The sequence below is a fragment of the Amblyomma mixtum genome, chromosome 9 (assembly GCF_055824585.1).
Source record: "Amblyomma mixtum isolate Tamu chromosome 9, ASM5582458v1, whole genome shotgun sequence".
Lineage (NCBI taxonomy): Eukaryota > Metazoa > Arthropoda > Arachnida > Ixodida > Ixodidae > Amblyomma > Amblyomma mixtum.
The window spans coordinates 108,626,274-108,646,890 of record NC_143020.1 but is presented as its reverse complement, the minus strand read 5'-3'; the positions used below and the strand labels follow the sequence as shown (position 1 = coordinate 108,646,890).

At 48.4% G+C, this 20,617-nt stretch overlaps 1 protein-coding gene across 1 annotated transcript; it reads right to left on the bottom strand.

The window, feature by feature from the left end:
• Positions 1 to 1,216: 1,216 nt before the first annotated feature.
• Positions 1,217 to 20,494, bottom strand: LOC149330645 (calmodulin). Its single transcript, XM_089561275.1, has 5 exons — positions 20,350 to 20,494; positions 15,783 to 15,813; positions 14,838 to 14,981; positions 4,983 to 5,225; positions 1,217 to 4,026 (listed from the first exon to the last, which is right to left on the bottom strand). The coding sequence occupies exons 1-5, from the start codon at positions 20,350 to 20,352 to the stop codon at positions 3,998 to 4,000; spliced, it is 450 nt and encodes a 149-aa protein (XP_089417401.1). The 5' UTR covers positions 20,353 to 20,494; the 3' UTR covers positions 1,217 to 3,997.
• Between the last annotated feature and the right edge of the window lie 123 nt (positions 20,495 to 20,617).

The window sequence follows — 20,617 nt, the reverse complement described above, 5'->3', positions numbered from 1 at the left end:
GCCACTTCCACTACTTGAGTGCAGAACCTTGTCCTGTATGCCTCGCCCATTGCACCGACTGAGCCAATGGAAGTTTGATAGTCAAACTGCCTCAGTATGTGCCGAGGAATAATGGACGATTGTGAAAGGCGCCGAGCAAAGCACAGGTACTGATGCAGTGTTCACTATGGAAGAATTTCTTTTCAAGCACTGTATCCTCTCCTGCCCTCCAATGGCATACAGGCTTACTGCAAAGCCTTTTCCCGTTTGTTACATTTCAGGTTGGAAGACTGACTGTCAGGCTACAGCAGTAATGTTAACACTGCAATACATAATCGCTGCAATGATTGCAGACTAGTAACACTTATTTGCCAACACACTGACAGGTTGCTACAGTCAAGAGGTTGGTTTGGTTTATGGGGTTTAACGTCCCAAAGCGACTCAGGCTACGAGGGACGCCTTAGTGAAGGGCTCCGGAAATTTCGACCACCTGGGGTTCTTTAACGTGCACTGACATCTCACAGTACACGGGCCTCTAGAATTTCTCCTGCAAAGAAATTCAACCGCCGCGGCCGGAATCGAACCCGCGTCTTTCGGGTCAGCAGCCGAGCACACTACCGACTGACTCTGCCTTACAGTGTCTATACACGTACAGAATAAAGCCCCTGCAAATGCTCATTCAGCAGTTCTATAAAAATGCTGCCATGCCTGTAATGCACCCTTGGCAAAGTGCTCGGCTTTTGTTGTGTATCGCAGTACATGTAAAATTCTGAACGAAGCAGTGAGCGCCCCTTGCGGTGTTGGGTAAGGTGGAATAGACAGAACGCACAATAGCATGCTGCACCGTTTCTTCCAAGCATTAGCGATGCATACCTGAAAACATTTCTTCGCTGACGAAGTTCTCACTGGGATGTTTGCACCGCAACGTGGAAGCCAAGTGATGACGCAAACACCTCCCCAACGAAGCATAGAACTGTACCCTCAATCTTGTAGGTATGGTACGCTTGCAGTAAGTACTATTCCTTACACTTCCAGATTGACACCACAAACCAAAAAGTGCCAGCAAGATTATCCAAAAGCAAAAGGTGATAAAACTATAAAACTTGCCAGCTTGTCATGCCTTTGCCTGGCCGTTAGGTGGCACTACGGAGAAGCACGCGCAATGTTCACGTAATGGCGACCAGCTGCCATTTCATTCGGCTTCCACTACCCTCAACATCGATCCAAACCACCCGAAAAAGGTGAAGCATTGTTTATTGAAAAACTCTTCCGCTCTCAGAGTACACCGCACTTTGCCAAGCCTTTTTTTTTTTAAAGATCATTCCCCTTTTTATAACCTCACGTTTAGCAACCATCGCTCAAAGTTACAATGCATCGTATATCCTTTGGGTGTCCGCATTTGTTTAACGTATCTGTCCAAGTGCGCGATGTATACTTCATTTGGGGAGGGGACAGGGTAGTGTGTGTTATCGGAGCACCAAGCACACAAACTAACCAAGGCAACTGGATATGAGAGGAGATCTTCGAAGACTTGTTTTGCCAGAGGACCTGGGCACAAAAGGCGTAACCAGGGAAGGGGGAAGAAAGTGTACCTGTGTGTCGGGTGAAAAATTCTCAAAAACGGGTCTCGGGAATCGATCAAGAGAAAGGCCCTGAAAGCGTCTGAGAAATCAGCGAAGTCCTCGTGTCTACGTCTAAGATGGAAGCATCTGCACAAAGCCTCCGAAGATGCCCAGAATAAAGATCTCGCCTTCCCCACATGTGGACGATGCACAGACAGGGTGAATAAACCTAGTCGAAGCGAAGCATGCATCTGGCAACGATATGGCTCGAGGCATGCATCACGGTTTACTTCCATCGCGAGAAGAAAATTTGGGTGGCGTCGGAGGACGCCACAATCAACAGTCGCCTGTCATGCGGCAAGTGCTAGTGGATATGGGAGTCCAATGGCAAAGCAGCCAGCGTCATGCGTGCATACGCGGCCGGCAAGCATGAGCTGATCGGCGAGACAAAGGAAAACGAGATTAACTCCACCTCTACGTAATAATGGCATCAACTGTACCGGGGATAAGACTAAAATTCTAATCAGAAACAGTGATCACGACCAAACACACCCAGGGAACAGTGGTGTCCCCCCCTCCCCCCCCTCCAACAACCTCTGAAATCATGGAATGTTTTTTTTTTTTCATTCAAGACCTCTCACCTATTATCCCAAAGTTGGAAACAAAAAAAAAAGCAAAAAGGGGAGGGGGAGGCTTGCAAAAAAACACCGACAAAAGAGAAAATCACCACGTAAAACTTCCATTTGACAGCTACCTGCAAAAATTGTAGTCGTGGCATGAAATGGAGACAAAAATTGAAGGCAAGTCAAAGTTGGAGATGACGGAAGGGGAGGGGGGAGAGGTAGGGCGCGCAAAAGCTGGGGTGAATTTGAAACAATAAATTAAACACGTCTGAACACGTATGTGGAAGAAGCAACACAAGCACAAAAATGCATGCTTGGGAACACTTTACCAGTGCAGACCCAGTGAGGAAATGAAATCCTACACACTTCCTCACACAATGTTAACAGCAGGGTGTCTCGCTTAGCTTTGCTATGCACGGCTGATAAAAAGACCTATGTGACAATCACCACAAAAATCAACGAAATTACCTAAAATAAAACAGCTATCAAAGAGGTCGAGAGTAAGACCCAGGATGGAGCCACCCATGCTAAAAGCGTGCAAAATGAGAATCAAACAAGCCCAACGAAGAGCATAACCACGTGGCAACGGTTCAGTGATTGAATTGGATTCAATGTAGCGTCATAAACTGATCGTCTCAGCTCACTCCAACTACAGGCCATGTTTACCCTCTGACCTACATCCCTCAAGCCGCGCAAACCATCGCTCTTGGCACAGCTAATGTGGAAAGCGAACAACTCAGCGAGACTGAAAGGGTGCTCGAAAGAAAGGACCGTGTGCCTACGCATACCACAAGACAAGACATTCTTATCCTTTCATCAAATAGTGTCGCGTATGTGGAGAGAGAGTTATAGAGGGACGCAATTCTCATCGTCGGGCTCCGAAAGCAGCTTTGCGAAAAAACTAGGAAGGCCGCTATACAAGCACAGGACTCAGCAGTAAACCTGCCCGCTCAATGGAAACAGAGGAAAAGGCCCTGGAGACTGGTGTCCTGGAGGTCAGAAGCAGAGCCTCGATCCGATTCAAGCCTTCCCCCGTGCAGTGCCGTCGACCCACACCACTGGTGCAGGGCTCAAAAAGCGCACAGGACAAAAGGCCTGAAGGGGAGGAGGGCATGCCACAACCGAAGAGAGGGGAGGAGAGAGGAATCTCGACTTCACCACCTCACCACAACATGCACACGCTCTATAGTACATACTTCTCTTTAGCCATAGATGTACAACTCGCCAGTGGCGCTGGCATCGGCAGCGTGGGAGAGGGAAAGAGGGGGAGAGAAGATCAGAGGAAGAGCGGCCAGCCAGCGGAGCCCCTCCCCTCTTTTTTTTACCAGGCGGCAAAACTGGCCATTGTTTTGGTGGAAAGCTGACACCCTCGAACAACACCTTTCCCACAGCAGTCGCGGCGCAACGCTCGTTGAAAACGCGCAATTGAAGTAAGGCAGGCCTACGATAGGGGAAGAGGCAGGGGTCGATGATCAGTAGGTCGCAGCTATGTGGCATTTTCCACTCCAAAAGGTCGTTCCGCGAGAAGGAGACTCAAAAGGGATGTAGGAGCTGGAGAAAAAGAAAGGTGAGGGGAGAGGGGGGGGGGGTCGAAAAGAGTGAACGCAAGAAAAAAAGAAAAATAAACCGGGTAAAAAAGGGCGACAAAATTTATATATACTTTTTTTTTCTGTTCCTCTTGTCGTCGGTATTAATTACAAGTGGGGGTGCGAGACTTCCGCGAGGGGAAAAGCCTCCACACGTCTGCTTTTTTTTTTTCCTCGTCAGCCTCGCGTTACAACAGGACCTCCGTAGCTCTTTTCCCCCTCAACGTTACCCCCCAAGAAAGCCTCTTCACTTCGAAGTCATCATCGTTACAAACTCTGAAAAGAGAAGAAAGAAAACAATGTGTCAGCAACAACTGTTTCCCAACTAAACACTCGCATCAAGTAACAAACATGTCGCATTGGTGACCCAAACTGGATTTCAGAAACTAGATGACCCTCTTTGCTAATGGAAGCCTTACTCAAGCAGAGCAACGTGGCAGCTATGTACACGGCGATCCATTGTTAAGGTGAACACGCGAGTGTGTGGCCGCACTGTTTGGAATGCCAATGGGTCCGTCCCAGTTGCGCATCAAAGCAAAATTGCAGACAGCGTGAAGCACCACATCCAGGTCCTTATGCATCTACCCCGCTTTCCTTCGAAGAGAGCAACCACACACTCGCGTGTTCACCCCAAAGAGTGGACCACCCCGAACGTTAACTTCTGCCCTAACAATATATGGCCAGCTGTAATAAGGGTGGCAAACCTAGGACCTTGACAAAAATCTAATCTGCTTCACAGCACTCTTTATTAACCAGGTTAGTGGTTGTCTGAAAATACAGACTGCACCAATCTGTCAGTATCCTACTGAAAGCACAATGACTATCTTTGAAGCACTTGTGTCACCATCCCACACCTCATGACAGAACCATGACTGATCTACACTGTTACGTGTATGTGTGAAATCATTCACAAAAAGCGATTGAGCATTGTACTGTCCATACTACTACACTTTGAAATCTGAAATCTCAACTTCTTTGGGACCACTGTATATCTTGTGCTCAGCCTTTACAGTGAAGTTCAAACACCTGAGGCCTCTCTTCTTTTTCAATATGCAAAAACATCGCAGTACATACGGGCACTGGCATTTCACACCTCCTGAAACCCAGCCTCAACGAGTGTACAGCCTAAGCTATTGCACCAAAGAGAATGAAACTGCCGCCCTATAGCAATGGTCAGCTTCACAACACTGTGTAGAGGCTGAGGGAGTAGAGGACCAAGGGTCGCCACCCACCTTCATAGTTGACTTGGCCATCGCCGTCAATGTCGGCTTCACGGATCATCTCGTCGACCTCCTCGTCGGTGAGCTTCTCGCCCAGGTTGGTCATGACGTGGCGCAGCTCGGCGGCCGAGATGAAGCCGTTGCCGTCCTTGTCGAAGACCCGGAATGCCTCGCGGATCTCCTCCTCGCTGTCCGTGTCCTTCATCTTGCGCGCCATCATCGTCAGGAACTCGGGAAAGTCAATCGTCCCGTTACCTGCAGTCCACCACAAGGGCACACCGCATTCACATCCGGCACCCGGCTCAAATGCCCACACACGAGCAATGTTGTTCACCCCATCCAAAGGCCACAGAGAGGAAAGAAACATGGCACTTTATCCACAGCAGGAGTGACAGGACGCTCCAACTTTGTATTCATCTTTGCCAATGTTTGGCCGAGAAATTGGCTTCAAAGATACAGCTGTGCTACAATGTAGGTTACATATCTTTTATATTGCTTATATATCGCTCTCTTATACAGGCAAACAGTGGCATTCCGGCATCCCAAAAGCCTGTTATATACTCACACAGGTTTCCAAATTTTACACAAGAATTTCAAGCTGTGTTCGTATATGGCAGGCAAGAAATAGTGCATCTGCAAATGCACATTACTCTGCCACATATCATTCATTCGTCTGGAAACCTCTCGGAGCATTCTGATGTAAACAAAGAGCAGTATAAAACGAAAAGGTAGCATTGAAACTCACAGTCGATGCTGTGAAGCACTCAGTGTTTGGACCCTTTAAATAAAACTTTATGAGTGTGAACTACTTTTTAAGCGCAGATTGAGTAACAGTGACTTGCCCTACCAGCTGCGTATCATACCGGCACATGCGTCTTACTTCTTGAAGTCTCCATGATACGCAGGACGAACATGTGATAAGAGGTAAAACGAAGTCCAGGGGGTACCAGTCACGGCACTTAAAGGGACACTGAGGAGAGCACTATTAATATTTTTTTTATAGCAAAATCCGATAGTTCGGCATGTCATGGCTTTGTTGCCACTTGGCCGGCAGCGAAAGATGCATTTATTTGTAAGAAATTTGGATTCGAAGTTGAAAAAGTTTTTCCCGCCACTCTGATTCAAACTTGGGATTCTCCTATGACGACACAGGACTAAGTGACGTGAAACATGACGTAACGCAGACTCCGTGATTTGTGGCGGCCATGCGGTGCGGCCCAGCAGCAGCCGAAAAGAAAGCTACCGCCGGCCGCACGTTGAAGGCATCTATCGGCTATTGCGGCCGTCGCTTCGTTTACGTTTGCACCGGCGTTTTGGCAGCGTTACAATGGATCCCGTTCTCGAAGTAGTCAACGAAATTCTCGCAAATAGACACCTTTAGCATACCGTGTACCTTGTTACCGTTAGCGGAATACCGGGAGCCCCCATACGTGAGCAGGCGCTGATTGGTCCCGGCACTGCAGGAGCGCGCGTAGCTGTCAGGTACGTGGCGCCATCTGGCGACGTCAAGGAGATTTGCGCATGCATTTGGTGCGCCTCAGTGATTCGTGACTTCTCGTGTCCTAGTGTTGCTAGAACTATTGGTTCAAGCAACACTTTTGTCCTATGATGTCATGAAGCTTGTACTTGCGAGTTTGGCCTGTGGCGGCGATACCTGTATTTTGGTTCTTGCTCTTTTCTACGTTACAAGAGCTTTGTTGTCAGTATGAATGGCGTTTTTGTAATCAGGAGCTGGTATTCTGTCGATGCAAGTCAACTTCAATTTCTCCTCAGTGTCCCTTTAAGGTTTGTCGCAACGAAATATGCCCGTGTTCACTTTAGTTCTACCGCAAGCTACTTTTTGGGCGTGGACAGGCATGCTAGCTTTGGCAGCATTGACTGCTATATATAAACTGAGTGTAAGTTGTTTCAAGACAGTACACTTCTATTCCAAACGCAAACCAAGCCAAATATGAAATTTGCACATTCCAGCATTCTAGTTGTGGACAAACAATTGCAGTGCCAGCTCTCCATCAAGGTAACTGCATGAAGCTCTGAAGACAGGTCAATGGCTACTACACGTCCAAAGGCCCCCCCCCAAAAAATGCTGCTATCGGGCAGTATTTCAATGGACACCAATTAGACGAGTGCCCGCAATGCTCCGGACTGCAACAAGTACAACAAATGCGGCAAGACATTCAAAAAGGATGCTTCGGATGAGCCAAGAAGAAGAGTGAGAGGCCTCTACCGTCACAGTTTGTAGCCGAAGTTAGTAAATCGTGTGCTATCCTCCAAGAGGCTTTACTTTAGCTTACGAGGCTGCTAGTACCTCAAAAGCTCGTGAAGCATTTTGGATTTTGAGTGGAAGCAAACTGGACGAAACATAACAGTGAATAAGAACGAAAAAAAAAAAAATCAAAGGTTCACATTGTGAACATCTCGAATATGCCCTTACTGGAAGCTTAGAAGAAAAACAAAAGCAAATGAGCAGAAGTTCAATTGAAATGTTTTGAGAAATTTTTCTACCCATAGTTTCTTTTTCACTCCATGTATGGCAAGCTTGAGACTGCTTTCAAGAAACCTTACTTTTTATTGCCACTGCCCAGCATCCATAGGGATTAAATGGTCGGAAAGACATAAAACTCTATGGCCTTGTGCGTGCTGAAGAAACCCTTCTGGGAAGAACCCTACAAACAAACCCCCAAACTAACGATACTCTCAGATACTCTGACGGCAGTGAAGCATTTTAAAGGGGAAGCTCACTTTCAGAAAGGAAACACATTGACATACTCTTGTACACCTTTCCGTGATAAGAAAAGAGGGCAGAACTCTCGGTTTCGGTAGGAATTTATATCTTAATCTGGCAAAGAAAATCTGGTCAGCGTTGACCATTGGGCGAGACCTGAATCCATTGATTTATCACTGGCCGCGAGCTATAACGGTATGGCTGCACTACTATCATATGTACAGTCAGGGCGGAATGAAACGCGAACGTGCATATGTCATACATTTCTGCTTTGCAGCGAGATATTCCTTTACAACCTATTTCCGATTATGCATTCCAGTAGGCCCTTTACCCAGACACATGAATCAGGCTAGTTGTACACTTCAGCTGAAAGTAGGCTGGTAAAATATTTTGTCTTCTTGACATGCTCTGTTCGAGTTTCATTCCAGCCTCACTGTACAGTGTACAATAAGATACTTGTAGCTGCCAAGTACCTCCCAGAACTACAAGCCCACATATATTTTGAACTACAGCGCACAATTTTTGCAATCGTGAAAACAAAACTGTCCCAACCTCCAGATTTCTTTTAAAACTGCACGAAAAAGCCACATACAAGCTTGTGAAGCCATGAACAGGTGAGAACCTCATATACAGTTAATCCACCCTTTTCACACGGCTGCTCTGCGCACGTCCCTGCTCCAAATCTCCAGAAGGCAGCACACAAAATGAATGAAAAAGGAAAAGGGGCACTGCAATGCTGCTGGCATGAGTACAAGGACTGTAGAAAGGAAAGCTAGCTGCAAAGCGCACAGCTGCACTTGCATGTATATCACATATGGTAGCCTTGCATTTGTTTCGGCCTTTGCATCTCGAAGCAATGATAAAGTACGAAAAAACTGATCTTCCTTGCATGAGTAGCCACTGTCTTGGTCGGTTATTTGGGGGTTTATTAAGGTGAGAGCATCAGAGGGGTCATGTCGGGAAAAACTGCCGACTGAGGCCGCTGAGAAGGAAAAGGAATACGGAGAGTGAAAAGTGCTGGGTAAGAAAGAGGGGGAACGCAGTGCGTGTACGCATAAAATGACCATGTCTCACGGTCCTCCGCATTCACTGAACCTTGTACCGTGTGCTTTAACGGCGTGTTCCAGTGCTTTTTTGATGTGATGGAAGCAGTTCCTTCAACATGTGCAGTGGGAAGTGTGGCGGACCTTCATCGTGCTCGGCGAGCAGAACACTAACGGCAGTGGAGAGTAGCGAGGACCCAGACCGGAAAACCGATCATGCCAATGTTGAATCCGAGAAACTGCAACGGGAGTCATGCAATCCTGTCATGCTCATGGATTCCTGTCTGATAGGTCCATTGATCACCTTCCAATATTTTGACGGTGGGGCGACTTAGGCGACACAGTGCCAAAATGATTGCTCATTTAAATCGCATTGCTATTTACAGATTAGCTGAAACTGGACGGATTTTTAAGAAATGCTGCACATTCTAGAAAAAACTTAAAAAAAAACCACTGTAAAGAATAAATCTACCATGCAAGTCGCTAGTCGCCTGTGTCAGAAATGGAGCTTTTACAACTACTATCTCAATTTTTTGAAGAGGAAAACCTGAACATTTAGGACATCCTGTTAGAAACAATGGAGGATATAAACCGGACTGTGTTGCTCGATTTGAATCTAGTGGATAGGAAAGTTTTCAGATGAATTTTCTTTGCGAATGAATAATTTACTGTAGGTGGACAGGCAGAACACATGGCAAGGCCACAGGAATAGAGCAGAAGTGGAAATGCCAGTCTATTTTTTGACGAACTGCACAAGATTGATTTAACAAGATGACAGCGGAGATACAACACAGCCAAACCCTGAAGGGGAAAAAAAAAAAGCAATTGTACACCGCTATAACGATCAGCCCTTTGTTAAAAAACTGCTCCAATCAAGACAACTGCATCATGGCGGATGGACAAAAATTCTCCTTTGCATGGCATCCTGGTTGCAACAGTTCCCATAAAGAAGCCACATTTAGTTAACTAGTAGCAAAAACGATACTTATAGTACCCGCACCACGACCGGCTTTATTACTTCGCGACCTGTTCACCGGCGCCGCCCCCGATTTTTTACTGCTTGGTTAGTTCATTCTTAGTTCGCTCGCCGGCCGCTGCTCTCCGTGGCGCCACAACTTACCCCCACGCTGAGTGCGGGCTGGCTTAGCGGTAGCAGTGGCGGCTTCATTGTGTTTTTGTGCGCGTCTGAACTCCGTGTTGCCGGCTGTTCTGCTTGCTGCCCGCATACGTGCCAAGAACGCAATTACTGCTGAGAGCCTTTACATTTCGTAGGCCGTAAAAATCATCGCCCGCGATGGTGTATTGCTGCGTTCCGCTCTGCAAATCGAGCGGGCACACAGCGAAGGGTATCTCATTTTTCATGCTGAGTGCATCTTGAAATGATTAACAATCGGGTGAACGCTCCTGAAAAGAAGTAAGAAGTGTGCATAGCGCGCTTTTTATTGTAGATTGGCGGAAAGTAGCGCGGCTTTGCCCTGGGATGCTGCTAAGTACAGAGCAGAAACAACCGTGTGCGTGCAAAAAAAAAACCAACAAAAAACAATGCCACTCCAGTAGCACCAGAGCCGCGCCCACCAGTACAACCGCTCTGAGCTTGTTTTAGCTGCAAAACTGCTGCTCTGAGAAAGAGAAATATTACCGCTATCAGCCTTTAGTCGGGCACAGCTTTTTGTGGCTATACAGGGGAATTGCTACGAGCGCGAGACGCCTGCTTCTGCGCTGTTCTCGCGCGCTCATGAGCGAAGGACTCGGGCGTGTTAGCTGACAGCTCGCGAAAGCTGTCCGCGATTATTGCATCTGATGAACATTAACACGTCTTTGCGGTGAGTGCTTAAAAAACGATGCGGTTTAACTCTGCCTACCAGCACCACGCCAGCGCAAGTGTACTGAAGCTAGCAGAAGCATGCGGCGTGCGCTGCCGAAATGAGGGTAACTTGCGGCGCCACCTGTCGCGGCGCGCCATCCCTACTGAAGAGTCACGTGATATTTACACGGACACGCGCCGCCGTAGTGAGCAGGTCGCGAGTAATAAAGCCGGTCGTGACCTGCACTATCAATAACACGAAGACTGCAGTTTATCCCGTTTCAACTCAAAAAGGTCATCAAGAAGGCAAGCAGTTCTGAACAAACGATGCTGTCATGAAATGGGTTTTTCAACAGGTGCCTGGCTTGAGCAAATAAGCTGCGAATTCATTCCGAAGAAAAGAGAGACAGTAACCACCACTCGGACACCCGCAACCATGCTGCGAAGGGATGATGGAGGGAGTGAAAAAAAAAGCGAGAAAGAGGCTGTACTGGAGGGCTCCGGAATAACTTTAGCCACAAATACAGAACGGGTGGCACGAACACCAAACTAGGGTTATTTCAGTGACAAAACTTCCTTTACAATGGCAGTACATTCAGAATTTGAGAGCAATGATTAGGACCTGTGTTTACACCCAACCTGACAAGATGCGTGGGCCGCCAATAGAACACCAGCTCCACACCACGCCTTGACATCGCTGCATCATTTAATTTTCCACTCAAATATGCTGGCAAACCAAGCTGGGTGGCCTTGATAAGCTGCCATCATAGTACGATGGTACAAAGGGATAGATCTTAGCGTACACCTTTATCGTGTGCACTTGTGACTGCTCACCAATGTAAGAATCTTAACGCCTGCTGTCATCCTCAATGGAACTTTGCACACCACTGCAGTCTGAAAACACCACATGAGACCAGGAAACCTTAACAAGTGCTACCAGCCTTCCTGCCCGTGATGCCAATGATGGCAAGCATGGATTCGCATCCACAGGCTTCTAGCCCAGTGCCCACCTCTGATGGTGTAAAAGTCACTACGGTTAATATTGATGAAATGGCTCTGTGCAAGGGTAACCACACTGCACAGTCAAAGCCCGCTACAACGAAATATATCAGGTTCCACGTCAATTATTTCCCCAACAATGAACAATTTTCGGAACGAGGTTCCACTTCCAACGAAAATTTTCCGAGTAAGAGCTTGACTTTTTTTTTGCACATCCACATATGTATGCTCGTACCTCATTAGGCTTCGCCAAAATCTGCTAACAAAGACAGCACTTTCAATAGCGCTGCTGACGTTCCCTGCAGAATCACATTAAAGCGCAGCCATGCGCGTAAAGATGCTATGCGGCGCACAACTGCCTGCGACGGTTTTGCTGACAGTTAGGACTCTGCGACTACAAGCTGCGGCCATTGCTGCGAGGCAGCTTTCGTTTTTTTTCACTTGCTTCGCTGACGAAAGCATAATGGAAATGAGTTTTGCATTCATTTCAGTGTGAAGCTATTCTGTTGATAGAAACCAGAGAAAACATTTAATACTTTTATGACAAGTGGTGGCCGGTTCCGAAGCGCTTTTTCTGAGGCTTTATTGCGGAACAAGTTAGGCCTAGAGACACAGCCAGCGGTGTGCAATGATCCGCTATCACCCAATGTGCTGGTCTCGCTTTAGCACTGCAATCAAGCATTGCGATAACGTTTTATTTATTTTGTCCTGCTCGTGAATTCAGGCACTGACCTAAAGGCACCCCTGCATGAGTGGCAGAGGGACGGTACGTTGGTACCGCGTGCAGCAAACCGTCTTCGAAGAATCTGAGCAACCACATTCCTGGCATGTCGTCTAAAGGATCGATTCAAGATGCACAAGACTCCTATTCAACGTGCAGTGGGGGGGGCAAACGATTGCTTTGTATGCACTTTATAAGCTATCGACAAATGTCTGAGAACAGTGTCATCCACGGAGAGCGTATAGTTTTAATTCTGTGAAATCTTTTCCATCCGCAAGACTGTTCGAAACTCAACAGCGCTACAACGGGGGACAGGCAACAAGAAGAGACGGAAGGACAAGCGCTACTAACAACTGAAAGTTTATTGACACATACATGGGTAATATGCCATCTCATGACAACCAGAAGCGCATGTGCCGCCACCCTTCCCGCAAAAAAAAAAAAAAAAAGATACAGCTATGAATCCAAATATGACATTTCACAACCATGGATGATTACTGACTGTGCTTATGCACGTGTTGCTGTTTTTTTTTAATGCAATATGCTTCACTCAATTCCCTAGTCAATTTATCTTAATGCCTGAACATAACCATAGCCTTATCAGGAAGCACATTGCATGCTTTTTTTTATCAGACACTTTCAACACACTGGGATCGTTAAGATTAGAGTCTCTGTAATATAGGGCCAAATTGGATGATAGGCCAAACGGGGAAATGCATAAACACGCGCTTGCGCCAGCATAAAACGTCTTTGAAAGGTGCTCCGTCATCCAATTTGGCCCTACATTACAGAGACTAATCTTTATGAATACAATATGCTTCACTTAATTCCCTAGTCAATTTATCTTAATGCCTGAACATCATCTCAGCCTCACTAAGAAGCAGATTGCATGCTTTTTTTATCCAACACTTTCGACACACTGGGTTCATTAAGATTACAGTGTCTGTAATGTAGGGCAAACTGGATGACAGAGCTCCTTTCAAAGACGTTTTATGTTAGCGCAAGCGCACGTTTATGCATTTCCTCATTTTGTCTATCATCCAATTTGGCCCTATATTACAGACTAATTTTAACGATCCCAGTGTGTCGAAAGTGTCTGATAAAAAAAGCATGCAATCCACTTCTTAATAAGGCTATGATTATGTTCAGGCATCAAGATAAATTGACTAGGGAATCGAGTCAAGCATAAGAGTATATTACCCATGTATGTTTCAATAAACTTTTAGTTAATAGCGCTTGTCCTTCCATCTCTTGTTGTTCCCTGTCCCTTTATGCAGCGCTAGTAAAAGTTTTGAACATGAACCAACTAGCCCAGATTTCCGTGTTACCGCAAGACATATCAGTGTGCAGTGTGAATGTACAGGGTACTGAGCGCTAGTGTCGGTCAGTGTAGAATAAGCCAATTAGTCTCTCATAGCCTTAGTCGCTTTGGGACGTTAAACCCCACAAAACCAAACCAAAACCAAGCCAATTAGTACACAAGCAGCTGCTTGAATACTACTACAGAACTACCACAGTGACGCTACCTTCAAATTTATCAACATGTCAGCGGCTTTATGCGGATGCTTAAGAACATCTTGCAATTTTATAGCACAAACTTAACAACAAAACCCGAAAGAACTACCTGTCAAGAATAGGGGAAAGCTGCTATCAATCTTTCCTTTTAAACTGTCTCGTCCACGTAAAAAAAGATCTCTTGAGACGTTTTGTTGGCAATTGGCTTCTTTCCTCCCCTCTGCACTGTGAATTTTTTAACCACTGTCAATCTGTGTGTTAACTTTATTTATACGCCATCACTTCCAAGGAAACCTTACAGCCCGAGAGTTTATAACATGAAAACGTCCATCCAAAATCGCATCATGGTGCAGAATTCAAAAGGGCGAAAGACCAAAGCTGCCAGTTTCCGGAAAACAAACGCCGTTCATGAACTATCCAGTCCAATCTGTCGATGTTCTGGAACGATTCCATGACAACGCAGTTTCGGATTCAGCGAAATGTGTCGCGGGTCCTGCTGTGAATTTTGTTGCGGTGGGGTTTGATTGCAGCTCTGCAATTTTGTCACTTCTCCACTTTCTTCTTACCGTGCTGAGTGCATCACCCATACTGGCCTGCGGAACTCTTCATCGATGGTTCCACTTTCAATGTCCAACCCTTAACAAGGGCCATCCCCTAACAGCGCATTTCATCAGATCTAACATCCAGAACGCCGAAGTCCACATGACAACTAAGATTTTCAGCTCGGGAAATGAGTGTATGGGCATGTCAACTAAATTACAGCTGCAATGGCATTCTAGACTTGCAGGAGAAATTTATGAATGAAAACAGTGTCGTAGTGCCATCTATGCCAATAGGCTCTTCAAATTTTACCTAGACGACATTTAGTTTTCCTAGTTCTTAAAATTTATGACAGCAATTGCTCGCACAGAAATATTGTGTCGTTTGGTTCTCTGGGTCAACCTTGCGACATCTCGGTGAAACAAAAACGCTTGGCCTTCCCCAAAAAGCGACTCTCCAGACCACTTCCCACGGCTTCACAACTGTATGCTTAGCCCGGGCTCCCGGATGAAATTCTCACCGTCAGCGTCGACTTCGTTGATCATATCCTGCAGTTCTGCTTCTGTGGGGTTCTGGCCCAGTGACCTCATGACGGTGCCAAGCTCCTTGGTTGTGATCGTGCCGTCCCCATCCTTGTCAAACAGCGAGAATGCCTCTTTGAATTCTGCACGCAAAGGGGAACACAGGAATGCAGGCAGCCACCGAGAACGACTGAACACCGAAGCCAGCAGAACAACACACTCTGAAGGCTACACTATCCTCAAAAGGCTAGAGAAAAGCCATTAACAGCTAAAAGCAACGCTCACTCAAAGCCTAACCTGTTGAGCGCATTGCCTGTCATACCATATGCTAGTGCCATGCTTTGGAGGCCATGACTGCTCCTCATCATGCTGGACGACATCCCAATCATTTCTCCCACCTTCCCACCCCTCCACAATACGCAGTACACCCAATCCGCACAGAAGGAGGTTGCGCTACACAAGACCCCACCCACATCCTTTTCCTCTGCCCGGCGGATCCTCCCCCGCGGGGCCTGGATCACCTCACCACTTGGGAGGCATGGGAGACCCTACTGCGCTCCGAGGACCCGGCCAAGCAAGCCATCGCAACCAGCCGGGCTGCCGACGTCATGGTCCGCAGGAACATGAACGTTTGAGTGCAGTGGGGCCGTGCGGGGGCCCAGGGGTCTGCGAGCCCCAAACTCCTCTGCTTAAAATAAAGTTTTTATGATGATGATGACCCCCAGCTTCTAGACGGTCTTGTCTATCCCAAGAACAGCACCCCGGGACTGCCACAGAAACCTATTATTTACAAGTTCCGTGGCTACTCTGACATGGTGAAGCTGACTTTCCATATAGTGCTACTTCATCGTTGCACGATGAGTTAAAGAGTAGCACAATGACTTTCTTGCTTTAATCATAACTTGACGCGACTATGCACAACGAAACGGCCAGTCTGTACTTACCTGCAATCTGTTCCTCTGTAAGCTGGTCAGCCTAAAAGACAAAGAGAGAAGCGACAAACGGTTAGGAGAACCTCAGAGTAAAAAGCACAAAAGGGGCATGAAACTTTGCCAAGGCAGATGCCTCAAGGCATGCAGTTCAAATGACACTCCACAGAGACTTGCAAAGAACTCAATTTCAACTATACCTGTAAAATCGGCGCATGCCCTCAAAATGAATAGTTAACAGCCCAGAAAGCATGCGAGTGAGGACGATAGGAAGCCCAGAGCAAACGAGATGTTTTGAAGACATCAGAGGTGATAGGGGAGTAACTGCTTATTAGCACCCAATCAAGCGCACCCATGTGGCTACTAAGGACAGTTATACGATTGTCACAGGAAACTGCAATAACAGACTTACGAACTGCTGCTTCAGCACAAGGTCACATATCACACATGAAAAGCGACTGCTGGTAAAGATTGCACTAATGACCCTGAGAGCAGACAGGAAACCGACATCCAAAAGGGACTCTCACATAACTCGAAGTGGATGCAGTCGTACTTTTCAAGCGCCACACACAATTAAAGAGACGCACCATGTTGACATGTTGAAAGCAAGCTTCGCGTCATGACCCAATGAAAAGGGGTTTCCCAGAACAAAAACGGGCTCGGCAGAGACGAATGGAACAAAATTCAAGATTTGCGTGCAGGTGTACTAGCTGCCTTCAAAAACAAAAGGCCGCCGTCTCGTCAAGGCCAAGCAGACGGCGAGACTCATCCAGCTGTCCAGCACAGCACACGTGAGCACACAGGCCTAGGGCAAGCAGCTGATGGCATTACGGCACATTAGAGAATGCCCGCTGGCTGTAGCCACCTGAACTGTCTCATCTCAGCACAGTAACGCAACTTAGAACAACCGTCCATCATGGTCCACGTGCTTGCAAGGAATGACAATGATAATGGGATGCGTATTGCGTCATTAACTGCCGCTGTCGATGCGCCAACTAAACCTTGTTCCAATGAAGCAATTTAGGTTGTGCCAAAGGTCTAGCCCAGCCACACAAAAAGAAGATGTGCGCAGAACGCAAACAACCTGTTTCAGTTTATCTGAGACTCCAGTAATAATTCGCCACAATATTGGCATAGCACCAAGGGGTGGAGTCAGGAGTGGAACAAAGGTTGTGGCCCTATAAAATGCAGCACGTCGACATAAATTCTGGAATGTCACTGAAACACAGGCTGGAGAAATGTAACATACTGTAGTTACCACATTAGCCTTACTATGGAAAGGAAAATGCTAGGGGTAACGATAAGAGACAAAGCAGTTCGGGGCTAGGGAACAAATGCGAATTAATATACACAAGTTGATATCATGAGGAAATGAGCAGGTTATGCAATGCAAAGGAAAGATATACAACAAGTCTTCACGGTGACACTGGATTCAAAGAGAAGGCGAGCAGCAGGGGGAGGCAGCGAGTTGGACGGCAGATGAGATATATGAAGTTCGGACAGTAATGTGGCTGCAGCTGGCACAGGACAATTAACTGGAGGAATGTGGGAGAGGTCTTTGTCCTACAGTGGACACAGTGAGGCTGATGATGACTCCTTGCAGCAGAGCACAACTACATACCTATTTCAGCAGCTGCTACCAATGTCCCACACAGATTTGCTTTACCCTTCGATACATTATAATACTGTGAATCTCGGAGGCCAATCAGGAATGCATTCAAAGCAAACAAGCAAAACAGTCAGCCTCTCGGAGAAGGTACTGTTGGACGGTTCAAATTGAGAGAATCAGGAGGGGGGAAAATGTCCGGCGGTACGTTTTTATTTAGTTTTTCGGCGCCTTGGACCGGTTTTCTTCAGTGTGAAGTCTGCGGGGGGGAAAAAAAATCTGCCTTCGCCTCGTCGGCATTCAACCCTTTCCCGGCCATTCCACCCATCCGTCCGGGGGCAGCATCTAACGGCCTCAAGTGTGGCAGACGGAAAAGAAGCACACACACACACACACAGACGACGGCGGGATCTAGAAATGCCGCCCGGCAGCAGCTAAACGACGAAAAAGAAAACGCCGCCGCCGCCACAGTCGCAGCAGACGAACCGAGACCGCCGAGAAAGAAGCGAAGGCGGGGGTCGGGCCGGTTAGCGTGCGCTAAGGCGGGCCGGCGTCCGCCGCGAACGAACAATGGTTATAATTAGAAAATCCCGCGGTGCTCGCCAGCTTAGAGAACTTCGCGCACGAACACACTACTTGCGAGAACATTGAGGAGGGAGGGGGGGATGCGCGCGCAGTCCGACCGGCGCGCGCAGACGGCGCGAGGCGAAATAGTGCCCCCACCCACTTCTTACTTTTCTTTGTTCGCAAAGCCGGCTCCCGCCCCCTCTCAAGCCGCAGCAGTCTTTCAACCGGCGCCCCTCGAGTAAGGTGCCGCGCACTTCTGCTTCCCGGCCGCTTTATTTCGAGAAAGGCGGCCAACATCGGCGTGCCTGCGGCGAGAACAATCGCGACAAAAGACCGCGACGCGGCTTCCCTGGCACGCGGAGCGAGGGGTCAACATCTCGCGCGCGGATCATTGCTAGCGACGCCTGGCGGACCATTTGGGCAGTAACGCGGGTGTCTGCCAGTAGGGCACCACTAGGGTGGCCACTTTACCACCGCAGTCGAAAAGAGCAGAGGCGTTATGTCTCCGTCGCTCAGTACATAGGAAAAATGCCCGAACAAAAATAAATGGCATACGGCTTGAAAAGCGACACGCTCGAGCCGCGCCACCCGGACAGCTGCAGCAGACGACAGCTTGAATATGACGTCAAGAGGGCCGGCGGTTGAGGAGGAAAGACGTTAAACGAGTTCACAGGTGGGACGGGAGGGGGGCGGGTGCGCCTGCGCGGCTCCGATCCGAAGAGCGCAACTGTCAGGATGCACTGGCGGTGCATTAACCTCTCCATGCAATTATATCTAAGAGCTTATACACAGCATGACGGCAATTTCTTGCAAGCCAAAAGCGGGCTTTCGCGGTTCTGTAGTCAGCCACCAAATGCCGGCACTGCTGCTTATGACAGATGCATTCAACACTGCACACTAATCTCTATCCGAAACTACGCCCACCTGCATGCCGCCCCATGGAAGGTTTGAATCACCGCGGCACGCCCACTAACACCTACCCTTAAGACGATAACGGTGTCTACTTCCCTCTACGCACGCAACATTGATAAAGAATAAGGCGCCTTGCTAGCAACGACGACAGCCAAACCGATATGGGCTTAAATGCTACACTGCCGCGATAAAAGTATTGAGTGGGCGTTGGCGCATTCCAACGTGTGATTCCATAGGCAGCGCGGTTCAGACACGAATGTCCCCTAGCAGTTGCAATACGCCGGCTGCTGGTAAGCGGCAACGCCTAGCGCACTCCGCATACTGTACGAACGGACGTCACCACCCAAAACATGCAACAAGTACTACTGTTCGAAAGGTCGGCGCGTCGTCTGCTCGTGTAGAGCCTACCGCTGTCCGTGCGTTTCCCTCGTATCCTTCCGCGCGGACGAACTACAGCAAGATGCGGAAGGCGTAGAAATACGGTCGTCGCCGGAGGGGGGCCCAAGGGTAGCGCAAAAAGAAGCGCCATCCTGCTGCGGAGAGCCGATCGCAGCGCGTCGCGGTAATTTCATTCATGAATACACGACGCAAGTGGCCAAGAGCGCGCCGGAGAAGCGACCTTTCTGCGGCGGGGGAAACGGTACACGGCCTAATCGGTTTAACCGGCCAGTCCCTGCATTTGCGCAACGCGCCGCAAGTCGCCGGTCGGCATTTTCGGCCGCACCGAGACGACGGTGAGCAACGCGATCGCCCTCCTCGCACGGCCAGCTACGGTCACGCAAAGGCTCGCCACCGCAGCGCGCAGGGTGCCGGACTCGTCGGTGTCGAGTAGTCGATGCGAAACCGCGGGAAATCTGCAACTGCGCCTTTTGTAATTTTGCGTGTCTGCGGCTTAACGATTTGTTTTCGCACCCCGGGAGCGACCCGGCATTCGAGTAAGCCTAATGGGACGGCGCACTGCGGTCTCCGACGCATAGCACAGCAATAACATCCAAGACACCCGCCGGGCCCGGCAAAACAAACAAGCGCATAACAGAATCGTCGCTGATCTCTGCGGCTGGCCGCGACGGCAGCAAGGCTGGCAGCCAACGGTGTCACTGACTGCCGCACGTCCTCCTTCCTTCCACACCCCTCTTGCAAGCCCTCCCCGGAAATTACCGCAAGAAAAAAGAAAAGCCAGCGCATCGGCAATCTTTTTTCGGAGCTGCACACGCGCTTCGCGAGCGAATGAAACTTCCTCCGCAGCGCCCGCGAGCATTGCGACCGGCGGCGAGTGGTCGCGCGAAGCGACGTTGCTGTATCCCAGCGAACGCCGATGCTGTCATCATTGGGGTCTGCGGCACCGTAGTGGCGTATTCGAAGCGGGGGGTGGGGGGGGGAAAGAGCAAAGTCGCAGATCCCCGCACGGACCCGTAGACGAGAAATACGGCTGCATCGACACTACCAATGCATCCAGGAGTGGATAAAAGCTTCGTTAGAGATCAGAAATGGACTTACCATTGCGGATGAATATGGATTTGGAGACTAGCTCGCAAACGGGTATCCGGCCTGTGCACACTCGGTTCGACAAACGGCGGACACTAAAGCGAAAACCTATCGGCCACACGCGGCTCTCGTTTCCAACGTGTCCCTCCGCGCTAACACACCTCCCTGCAATGTCACTTTTCTGATCACTGCAGTTCAACTTGAAATAGTGCACAAACACACGCTTACTGAGTAATATAATTATTCGGCCTGGCTTGAACGACGTGAAACTATGCTTCCA

Excerpts from the sequence above, each read along its gene's own strand:
- LOC149330645 (XM_089561275.1), bottom strand. Across the intron at positions 14,982-15,782 it reads TACAGAGGAACAGATTGCAG|AATTCAAAGAGGCATTCTCG; the intron begins GTAAGTACAGAC and ends CTTTGCGTGCAG. Across the intron at positions 4,027-4,982 it reads TGGCCAAGTCAACTATGAAG|AGTTTGTAACGATGATGACT; the intron begins GTGGGTGGCGAC and ends TTCTCTTTTCAG.